Source organism: Polistes dominula, unplaced genomic scaffold (assembly GCF_049000335.1).
Source record: "Polistes dominula isolate Pdom_NZ unplaced genomic scaffold, Pdom_raw_medaka contig_27, whole genome shotgun sequence".
NCBI classification, from domain to species: domain Eukaryota; kingdom Metazoa; phylum Arthropoda; class Insecta; order Hymenoptera; family Vespidae; genus Polistes; species Polistes dominula.
In genome coordinates, this window is record NW_028300906.1 from 265,015 (window position 1) to 277,845 (window position 12,831).

Consider the following 12,831-nt stretch of genomic DNA (forward strand, 5'->3'; position numbering starts at 1 on the left):
ATTAATTTATTATTTAGTTAATATGTTAAATTAATATTATATATAAGACATGTATATATTTATTACACAATAATTATATTACAATATTGTATACATATACACCCTATATATAATTTAATACGAGATAACAAACATCCTACGTTATGATATGATGAGAGAGTGGGATCAAAACCAGAAAAGAAGGAGAAGGCAAAGGTGAGGGTTGGAAAACGATATGCTGATTCTGTTTTGTCAATTGAAAGTTCGGCTTTCGAGTATTAATTAGAACATCGTAGCTACGAAATGAAGAGAAACTATGTCATGGAGAAATCGGTCGTTTGACAACGTTGGACATTTAATTGGATACGGTGTAGAATGGAGAAGATGAGGGGACAGGGGTTGGAAGGGATGGATAGAGGGAAGGAAGGATAGGGGATGGTTTGGTACTAACCACCAATACACTCCTTTAAACTGAGAGTTCTCTCTCTCTCTCTCTCTCTCTCTGAGTATTCGTTCACCTAACTATAGATATATCTATCAATGGTCTTTTCCCCTTTCTCTTCAACCCCCTAACCCTCTGTCCCCATTCTCTCTCTCTCTCTCTCTCTCTCTCTTTCTATGACTGTCTTTGTTTTCCTATGCAGGTGTGTATAGTTTGTAGCTGCACGCTTACACAGCTTTACGGGGTGGAACAAATTGACCTTCGTATGGTGAAGTGATGGTACGACACCTGATGGTTTTAACAGATACAACCGACATAAACAAACGTTAATTAGTTTACAGAATCGATTGTAATTATTAAAGTATCATTTGTTTTTATAACCAATCGTTTTATTTAGTATTATACTCTCGTAACTAAATTTAATCATATATATATATATAAAATAAAACGAAATGAAAAGAATAGAATTTAAATAGGAAGAGAATGGTAATGGTTGTGGTGGTGGTGGAAGGATGTGATGGGGGTTGAGGAAGAAAATAAAAGGGAAAAAGTAATATTACGGAACGGATGTTAGTTGGAAATATATAGAAAATTAATCATATCCGAGAATAATGTTTTTACGAAACATCCATAAAGCTGTTGTTTTTTGTATCTGTTTTTATTAGTGTTTTTCTTTTGTTACTTCTTTATCCAAGTATTACTTATTACAAAAAACAAAATAATACACCGATGTAGTACTATAATACGTTACGTATTACCGTTTAAAAATTTCATTTTCCAAGCAAAATATAGGATATTATATATACATATGTATTTCTTTGCCAACGTTGTAATACGCAAAATATTATTTTAAAGGGTTTAATTATTTTATTTTCTTTTATTCTTTTTTGTTTGTTTGTTTGTTTGTTCATATTGGCTCCAATGATCAATAACGATGACAAAATTCCATTTTCTATATATTACGAGAAAAAAAAACGTTTCTTTTAACGATGTTGTTAATTTAAACGGATCGTTAAAAAAGAAACTGGTAAAAAATAAAATTATTTTTCTAATTAAAAAAAAACAAAATATCGTCATTCGAACAAATTCATAAAAATTCTGGGATGTGGCACGTTGTAGTTTTTTATTTGTTTATATTATGTGACGTTTAGATGATAACGGGGAAAAAAGAAGATAAAAGAAGAAAAAGAAGAAGAAGAAGGACTTTAGGCTGTCGAAGAAAATCGTAATCGTTCAATCGATCAGCAAAGGTTTACCTCTGCACTTTAACTAAACTTTCTAATCGAATTAACACTCGACTTGTGGTTGCTGATACTTCCCCACATGAAATCTAATACAATTAAACTTCATCAAATTACTAAATCATTTAGAAAGATATACTTATGTAAAAAAAGAACATTAACAAATTTTAAATCATATCTAATTATAATAATAATAATAATATATTAAAACTTTAATGGCCGCAAGTGTACGCAAAGTCAAACGGGTCGTCAGGGATCCGGTAATATTTTTCAAGAATTAATTTAAAAAATATCATGTGGGCTGATCACACGTGTTAGAAGTGAAACCTTCGAAAAACTAAGTTTTGAGAGAATGAGACGAATGCAGAATATCAGGTGTAGGATAAATATCGGAAAAAACCTTACTACTTTTCGGAAAAAACCTCACTACTTTTCGGAGTAACTTTACTAAAAGTAGTGAGGTTTTTTCCGAAAAGTAGTGAGGTTTTTCCATCAAACGGCGTTTATTAAACGAAAACGATATCGAAGCGTTACATTTCCACCTGTTCTTTCCCTTCCTCCCTTCATCCCTTTATCCCTTATTCACTATCACAACCTTTCTCTTTAAGCATGTATGTGCATATCCGTTAGTGAACCTTCTCGACTGCAGCACAGGTTTCCTAGATCGTTCAATAGCCACCATCTCATATCGAATTAACGCTTAAGGTATTATACAGACCATGGGGTTACGCACTACTCAAAGAGAAAGAACAAAGAGAGAGAGAGAGAGAGAGAGAGAGACAGAGAATCGTTGAAAACAGAAACGGAAAGCCGAGTGATACGAAATAGTGAAATCTTTGAGTTGCTTGTTCCATCGTATTAGAATTATTTAATTCTAATACGATATTTATTATTAGTTATTATAATAAAAATGCTAATATTTATTTATATTGATAGTATCACTGTTTACTTAAAGTACTTTTTGTTTTTATCAAGTTATTGCAAGTATTTGAAAAATTGTGAAAAATGTTAAACGTAGGACGTATATAAGATATGAAAATCTAAAGTGAACAAGAAAATTCAAGATTCAATATAAAAGAAAACAAAAAAAAGAGAAAGTGATTGAGATTTGAGACCCCCATGGGACCATAAATCTACTTCATGGGGAAGGGGGCGAGGTCAACATTTTTTTGAAAACATTATCAATTGTGATATTGGTACTAACAATACAAAAGGGAGACTTTTTTTATGGATTAAATATAAAAGAATGAAACCTATGTAAACAGAAAATCCTTCGAAAATAGGATTCCTTTTTTTTTTCTATTATAACTTGAAAATCTGAACAAAAGGAATTCAACTTTTTCATTTTATTCTTTCGATTCTTTCTTTTGAAAATACTTAAGGGTACGTTCTGCTAGTTAAAACATGAAAGAATAAATTTATTTTCTTTAAAGAATGCGGTAGTTCTAGAGAAAATGTCTATTTTCCCCTACTCTTAAATTTTTCTGTTGTCTGTAAATAAATGGATTTTTAGAAGATTTTGTGCTAGTTGGATCGAATCCTCGAAGGTAACACATCGATTTCTTAAGGATTTTTTTTACTTGGAGAAGTAAGAGAACAAAGAAGTTAGAAGAAATTTGTGTGAATATTGAAGATATTTATACAAATTTTGTGTAATATTTCATTACTTGCAAATCAAGTGGCATATTATTATTAATAATATTAAATAACTATAGAGTTATTTTAATTTGTGGTTATATTGAACACGTTCAATAGTAAATGATAGAAGATTAATCATCAGGTAAGCTTATTATAATAATATTTGACATTATAATTTATTATTTAATTTAATTAACACGTTCCGTGGCAAGCCCTTTTTTTTTTTGCCAAACTTGTCATTCAGGCAATGTGATTTTCTGCACATTAATTAAATAAATATGTTTAAGTTTACCACCGGTGGTGCACGTAGCACACAGAACGTTTTAAATTATATATTATAATATTATAATATTAATAATAATATATTATAATATATTATTTTATTTTATAATACATACGTAAGATTTGTGACAGAAAATTTGACCGGGATTCGATTTTGGAATCTTTCGCTTTCCGAGCGTAACTGCTCTTTTACACATTGAATTATTCAGGACCCATCGACCAATTTTCATTCACGAATGCTTAATAAGATTGGCATGAAGACGCTCGTCCCACATATATTTATTATTTTTATAAATATTATAAACACATATTTATATTTATCGTTTATTATTATTAACGTTGACATATTTTTTTCTTTTCATTTCAAATAAAGCGAGTTCTTCGAGAAAAAGAAAAGGGAAGAAAAAAAGAAAATCTGATCAAACCAAAAATCCAAGTGAGGACAAATCTTTCCGAGAATCTTTTCAAAACAAATTTGTCAATTTACAAATCTAAAAAATTCTATATAAAATGGAGGATAATGCTGCTAATGGAAGATATTTTCCATGGCCCGTGCATCACGTGGATTTGCCTTATGAAGAATTTTATACTTATAAGGATATAACTCATTTTTTACATATAGTACCTGGTCTTGATTTTTCCAAAAGTTGGAAAAGAGATTATGCATGTTATTTATTTCGCCGCATGCGAACCCAAAGACTTGTATCGGAGTTCAATAGATTTCCGTCCGAAGGAGTTTATATAAGTTCCGAATATAGTACATTGTGTACATTAATAAGATTACTGATACTTTATTTAAGAACTTACGATGACACAGATTTTAGCAGACATAGAATAAGAAATACTATAGATTGTTGTTTAACAATTAACTTGGAACGTAACAGATGCAATAAGAGCATTGAAGACATACGAATATTTACAAGAGAATCTTTTGAACAATACTATAAATTAACTTGGGTTTCAAATAATACTAATTTCTATATAGATCCTAACGAATCAGATTGATATTACAATTAGAAAATTGATTTTTAAACTTGGCGAATTAAAAGTAACAATTGTTCAAAGTAGAAAAAGAGATTTACTTTTTTATAATAAGTATTAAACGAATGATGTCAAAACAATTATGAAAAGTATGGTGCTTTATTATATTTTATTTTATATTTTATTATGAAAAGTATGGTGCTCAAAATATCAATTATTATATCAAAATATCAATTATTTTTAATACAAATTTCAATAAATTTCTATTCTATATTTTTAACTTAGTATCACCATAATCATACTTTTCTAACTTTTGTATCAATTATTTTGTATAATAATTATTCCGATTTTTTGGTATCATTTATTAATCGTAAAACTAACTTCTTGGTTATGACAATAACATGTTTTCTTTTTTTATAATATAACTGCTTTTTATAAATAATCATTTAATCGTCATCCACATTGGCACATATGTGCCTATAATTATGAAAATGGTCTAAGTCAAAATGAAAACAAAAAAATGAGTTTATCAGTATTACGCACCACATTATTTTATACTAAATAAATTCAATGTAATTTGAAAATGATATTGTCAAAAATGAATCGTCAGATAATGTTTGTTATTTCAATATTATATAGAATTCATATAGTGTTTAAATAGAAATCTTTAAATATCTCGAAACAAGAGATACATGACTTATGTTAGACAACTTTCATAATTATGGGCACATATTTCATAGAAATTAATCTTACAAATGCTAAAAAAAAACCATATTTATTATAAATTGACAACAACAAATATTGTATTTAATAATATTATATATAAGAATTTTTTATACAAATTTTGTTTCTCGTTTGTATGTGAATATTAATTTATTTATGATAAATAAAAACAAAATTTAAATATATTTCGTTGTATTTTTTCTTTTAAATATAATAATTATTATTATTATTAACATTAATATATTTATAATAATATATAATATACATATATTTTATATATATATATATATATATATATATAGTTATTATTACATATAATATATATTATATAACTATATTATAATATATAGATATAAATTTGTAGCTTCTCATTATGAAGTAATCCTTGTATTCTAAAAGGGGTTGTCTCTTTTCTTTCATCTCAATTCTTCCAATTCTTCTTGAGGTAAGATGATCTCAGGAACAGCTCCTCCAATCGACGTTCTATTCTCTTTTTCATGAAAATATACTCGTTAAAATCGTACCCAGTAACCCCTTACCTAAGCTTCATATATATGTATGCATACCTTATACATAAAAAAGACAAAAAAATCGAGGTCTACGAACGAACTAAAAACATCGATTGGAAATAAGACGAGAGAGAAGTATGATCGATACCTTTTAACTTCTTTATCTTTTTCTTTTTTTCAAAGATATTCAAATGTTAATTTTATATATTATTATATCTATATTATGTATATATAAATATTACTTAGAATAATAAGTATATATCAAGCCGTTAGAGGGATATTTATATTTACGCATCACGAAAATTACTACAATATATTATAATATATGTATTTAGATTTTCAGTTTAGTACTAACAATCAAACTACGTAGATTTATTGTGTTATGATAGAAAATCTTTTCAAATATGAAACCATAATCGTTTGTTTCTTATTATTAAATAAAAGAAAACCGTTTATACATTATTAACTAATTAGTTACCATTTTAAAACTTTATCGTTTTACAATATTTACATATATATATACACAATAATAGCAAAAGGTAAGTTAAATATATTTTCTATTTTGCATTATTAACAATTGATCTTATAATCAAGATAATATTTTGTTTATTTAATCTTAAATAATCTTTAATATTTATTTTTTAGTTTTAACATTGTCAAATCTCAGTGAATTAATCAAACGAAAGAAAAAAATACAAACCAGGCAGATTGACGTGTAAAAGAAAACAAAAAAGGGAAGAACCAGAAGCTGACATTTACATTTGAAAACAGCGAATAGAAAATATGACCTATTTATGCGATTAATATATCTATTGCAAATATTCAATTAATCTACGTTTTCTAATTTGTAAACATTTGACTCGAGAAAAAATTGCATGAAATTTGTCGCATATACAACGCGTTTATCTATAAATTGTAATTAATATGTGTGTGGTTAAATATTTTTTGGCATTATTAACGATTGATCGCAGAAAACCACCATGTATCAGACACGATGGTTTCCACGACAGTGACACTGCCAGTGACACTGTCAGTTACAATGGTGATCCGTCCATATTTGATGATCATATAATAATTAATAATGAATTATTTAATGTTGAAATGAATAATGATGAAATGTTTAATGATGAAATGAATAATGATGAAATGAATAATGATGAAATGTGTAACCATGAAATCTGTAACCATGAAATGTGCAACCATGAAATGTGTAACCATGAAATGTGTAACCAAGAAATATCTAATGTTGAAATGTGTGTTAATACCAATATATTGCTTGGACTGCTGAAATGGAATATCTGCAAGATGAGGAATTTTGTAGATATGATGATTTATTAATGGCATTGAATTCTATTAGAAGAATTGATATATATTCTAAGAAGTGGAGATTGGATGCTCTTCAATTCTTGCATAACATTAGAATCGAAACACTCATTTCCAAAAGAGAACGATTTCCGGATGATACTTATTATATTAATTTAACTAGCGGTGTATTTTCCGATCTTGTTATCAAAACAATCAATGCAATTGATTGCCAAAATAATTGTTTATTAAATGGACTACAAATTAAAGAATGTTATTGTGTAAAGGAATTTTTTACAAATTATCCTTGGTTACATAATATACTGACGGAATATGATTTGGATGATTTATACCAATATGGTCTTATATACAAACGTCAAAATTTCGAGGAACGTTTTCATTTAACATGGGTGACATAATATGCTTTATTTTCTTTCACGATTAGTATACCATGAATCAGTATTAATGATTTATTTTCGTTATGTATTTAAAAATCTTCTTATTTTTCTTAGATGGTACAACATCATTTCTATGTTTCATAATGTTTTGATTGGGTGGTGATACGAATTTTTTGTTTTTTTTTTTTTAACACCCGTTACATTTCGTGTTTAATTTTTAAACTATAGTAATAGAAATGTTATTTTTAAGTAAAACACGAATCCAAGATTTTAGATTTTTATTTGACACTCTTTTTAGACACTAGACACTAGAGACTTTTGGATTTAATACTTTGGTTATTTTACAATCGACTGTTATTTTATAAATATTTATTTTTTTATAATTAACTTTTTATACATATACTTATATATTTATATATACATATGTATGTATATATACATATATATATTTTTAAAATTATGTAAAAGTAAAAGTAATAACGATAATATGTATATATAAATATTATCATTATTACTTTTTCTTTTTACGGTTTGTAGAAACCCTAGGACCTTTCTAAACCACCTGATGCTTCTTCTCTTTTAAATTCCCAATCAGATATAGTGTTACTATACTGATTTATTTTTATTTAAAAATATTAATAAATTATTCATTCAAATAATTTATTTCAAAAATATGGCATGTAAATATAAAAAAATTCAAATAATTTATAAAATGATGATTATTATTCGATTGTATACAATATTGTTTATTTTCTTTTATTTTTAATTGTGTTTATATATATTTTTTTCTTTTTTTTAAAGTTATGTAAAAAAAGGTGTATTAATGCAATAATCAATCAGCATTAAATACGTGATACAAAATCTTACAGTTTTTATTTATGTTGTTTAATCGTCTTTAGTTTTAACTTCAATTTCCTTATACTAAATTACAAATCGAACCATTTCCTATAACTTTGTTTCACCTTCTTCCTTCCTTCCTTCCTTCCTTCCTTCTTTCCTTTCTTTCTTTTCTTTCTTTTAACGATAACGACAAATTTTAATTCGATTTTATGTGATAACATACATATACTTCATTTTTCATGAATTTTTTGGATTTTACAAAATATATGAGTAACAGATTAATATATATATATATGCCTTTATTCTGTTCCATTTTATTTATTTAGATTTAATTATAGTTTCTGTTATGCTTCAATATACCATATCAAATTAAAATATATTTCATTTGAAACTATAACCTTTATCAAGAGTACCAAATGTTTATTATTATATTTATATTATCTATATAAGTATACTTTAAAAAAAAATTCAATCACAAAATTCGTTATAAATATTTATATTTACTTATCTTATATATAGTTACATTTAATACATCATAATTATATGTATATCTCGATATTCAGTTTAATACAAACAATCAAACTCTACGTGTAAATTCGTTGAAAACCATTTAAATAAAATAGACAAATTGATAGTTTCTCGTTATAAAACATAGTTTTAAAAAATATTATGAAAAATTATTAAGACAATTATATATAATAATATTCATAAAAGGTTAGTAGGAAATATATTTTTTGTTCTAACAAAATTATTATTCTTGATTGATGAAAAGAAAAAAAGTAACATCTGTTGATTTAATCGAACAATTTGAAAATTATTTTTCTATTCGTTAAGTATACCAATTATAAGAGTTTTGTTTTTTATTTTGTAATAATTTAAAAAATTTTTACGAATTTTTACGAACAAAAATCCGTCTGAGATTTGTTCTACTTTTGAAACATTATTTTTGTTTTTGCTTTTTTTATTGTTAACACGTTTTTTTTTTCAAATTTCGACGATAAATCGAATAACAATTTTCTGTACAAAAGGTTGAAACTGGATAAGAGAAAAAGTTCTGTGTGCTTTTGGAAACAATTTGAAAGGATACCTGATCATCCTAACGTCGTAGATTAAACAAAGACAAACATATCAAACAACAATTCCTAATTATAAAACAAAAAATTATATCATATAATTTTTGATATGGTTTCGAATAAATTGCCTAGATCGTCACTTACACTAAGACATAGCCCGAATGAAAACTTCGAAAATGCACAACAAATTGAAAATCAATCAGAATCTTCTGAGGAAGATGTGAATCAAGAATTACAAAAATATACACCATGGACCAGTGAACAGCATTGTATAGAAAATGATAAGTATTGGAATTTTTTAGCTTTAACCGATGTTTTGGAATTTATCAAAGGTAACCCTTATGATAATATTACAAAGAGACATCAATGCCTCGTACTATTGAATAATTTAAGATGTATGTCACAAGTCGGACAGTTTACGCGATTTCCCGATGAAATTATTTACGTTAACGCTACACGTGGTACGTATGCCAGTTTAGTAGAGGAAATAATGATCACACTTGGATGTACTAACAATACAAAAATACCTATTGAAAATAACAAGCCATGCAATTGTAACGAAAGATTTAATTTGAGAATAAACTACATACTTCATTTGTCGAACACTATATTACCGGAGGAATTATATTATTATGGTGTTTTTACGCGTGAAACGTTCGAAAAGTGGCATGGTTTAAAATGGGGATAAAATAATGATTTTGTTTTATTCATCTACTATTGCTACTTTCGATTTTCTTTATTTTTTACAAATTGTCTTTCAATTGTTAAACTATCTATGAGCATTTTTTCTTGACAATCAGCGAATAATTATTTTCGTTTTATATTTCAATAATTTCATAATATTATTGATTTGAATTTTTCGGCAATGTCTTTAAACTATTTAGGAACCTCCTATAACACGGTAGGTGGGTTCCTAGAAAATGCCGTGATATAGCAAAACCGTGTTAGGTGATACAGTGTTGTAGGAAGACTAGCTGCATATATATGCCGTTATTTTTTGTTCTATTTTATTTATTTAGGTTTAATTATAGTTTCTGTTATGCTTCAATATACCATATATCAAATTAAAATATGTTTCATTTGAAACTATAACCTTTATCAAGTTACAAACGTTTATTATTATATTTATATTATCTGTAAGCATAATTTAAAAAAAAATTTAATCAAAATCCGTTATAAATATTTATATTTACTTGTCTTATATATAGTTACGTTTAATACATCATAATTACATGTATATCTCGATATTCAGTTTAATACAAACAATCAAACTCTACGTGTAAATTCGTTGAAAACCATTTAAATAAAATAGACAAATTGATAGTTTATCATTATAAAACATAGTTTAATAAAATATTATGAAAAATTATTAAGACAAATATAAATAATAATAATTACAAAAGGTTAGTAGGAAATATATTTTTTGTTCTAACAAAATTATTAATCTTGATTGATGAAAAGAAAAAAGTAACATCTGTTGATTTAATCGAACAATTTGAAAATTATTTTTCTATTCGTTAAGTTTACCAATTATAAGAGTTTTGTTTTTTATTTTGAAATAATTTAAAAAATTTTTACGAATTTTTACGAACAAAAATCCGTCTGAGATTTGTTCTACTTTTGAAACATTATTTTTGTTTTTGCTTTTTTTATTGTTAACACGTTTTTTTTCAAATTTCGACGATAAATCGAATAACAATTTTCTGTACAAAAGGTTGAAACTGGATAAGAGAAAAAGTTCTGTGCTTTTGGAAACAATTTGAAAGGATACCTGATCATCCTAACGTCGTAGATTAAACAAAGACAAACATATCAAATAAAAATTCGTAATTGTAAAACAAAAAATTGTATCATTTAATTGTCAATATATTTTTGCCACATTCGTCTAAAGTTACAACTACAGCAATAACTGGCATGAATCAAAGCAACGAAAATGCGCAACAAATTGAAAATATACCAGAATTTTCCATGGAACAAGAGAATCAAGAACAACATAAATACATACCATGGAACAATGAACAGCACAGACTATCAGTTGATAAATATTGTGAATATTTTATTTTAACAAATATTGTGGAATTTATCAAAAGTAAGTCTTACGATAATGTTTCAAGTAGACGTCAATGCCTCGTATTATTAAATAATTTAGAATGTAGGTCGATTGTTGGACACTTTTTGCGATTTCCCGAAGACGTTCCTTACGTTAACACTAGTATTGGTACGTATGCCACATTGTTGAAAGAAATAAAAATGACACTTAGTTGTGCTCATTCTAGCGAACTACGTATTGAATTTAACGAAATGGTTATTCAACATGACTGGCCATGCAATTGTAAAACAATATTTGATTTGAGAATAAATTACATGTTTCATTTGATGAATACTATACCACCAGATGACTTATATTATTATGGTGTTTTTACGCGTGAATCTTTCGAAATGTGGTATGCCTTAAAATGGGAATAAAATGTTATTAATTTATTTATTTATTTATTATTAGTACTCTCGATTTTCTTCATGTTTTTTTACAAATTTTCTTTCGATTATTATACCATTGTTGAGTTTTTTTTTTTTTTTTTGACAAACAACGAACAATTATTTCCGTTGTATATCTCAATTATTTCATAATATTACTGATTTGAATTTTTCAACAATGTCTGTAAACTATTTATGACAATAATATATTTATATATTTTATCAAATCATTTTAACAATATTTGTATTCAATTAGGTATATAAGTAAGATTATTATTTACCGTATTAAACGTAGAATTTGTTAAACAATCCTTTCGAACAAATTGTATTTGCTAATACTTATTGTAATTATAATGAATAATAATATTTTATTCATGATTGCCAGAAGATTTGGTGTTTTCTTTTTGTCAAGGATAAAAAAGATTGTTTCGAATTGATCTGAAAAATGAACTAATATAAATATTGTTTCAATAATTAGCTAGTAAATCCATGTTGCTCATAAACACACGATAATATATGTGCGGTGAAATTAATCAAATGCCATCGGTTGGTTTGACCCAATCAATTTGGAGAAACCATAGGATATATGTATATTCAGAATATCGAAGTGTCTACTCTACGTTCCGCGGTTTTCATGTGTGTATCGATAACCGATCATCTCCTATCTAAATGCGTTTAAATCAATTATGCGATTCTTGTAAAAACCATTTAATTTTGGTAAATAAATTACACTTTCCAAATTTTACATTCAACCATTTCTGACAAACTTGTTTTTGTCGAATTTTTTTGTTTTTGTTTTGAAAATAAATTCACGATCATAATTTATCCAATCGAAAAAGTATTACGTGTTTTCATTGCTATTTTTAATAATGATTTGTCAGTGACATTTACTTAAGTTTTTAATCAATTTTTTTGTTGTTTAAGTCGACTAAGGTAAATGAGGTATAA

The 12,831-nt window shown here is 26.3% G+C and overlaps 3 protein-coding genes across 3 annotated transcripts in view; 2 read left to right on the forward strand and 1 right to left on the reverse strand.

Moving 5' to 3' along the window:
* LOC107072557 (GTP-binding protein Di-Ras2) overlaps positions 1–12,831 on the reverse strand; it is a 40,544-nt gene that overhangs the window by 10,040 nt on the left and 17,673 nt on the right. The window lies entirely within an intron of this gene.
* On the forward strand, positions 5,784–8,704 carry LOC149033373 (uncharacterized). Its single transcript, XM_089179621.1, has 2 exons — positions 5,784–6,334; positions 6,441–8,704. Exon 2 carries the CDS (start codon positions 7,085–7,087, stop codon positions 7,514–7,516), a length of 432 nt encoding a protein of 143 aa, XP_089035747.1. The 5' UTR covers positions 5,784–6,334; positions 6,441–7,084; the 3' UTR covers positions 7,517–8,704.
* LOC149033374 (uncharacterized) lies at positions 8,895–10,846 on the forward strand. Its single transcript, XM_089179496.1, has 2 exons — positions 8,895–9,049; positions 9,364–10,846. The coding sequence occupies exon 2, from the start codon at positions 9,518–9,520 to the stop codon at positions 10,094–10,096; it is 579 nt and encodes a 192-aa protein (XP_089035622.1). The 5' UTR covers positions 8,895–9,049; positions 9,364–9,517; the 3' UTR covers positions 10,097–10,846.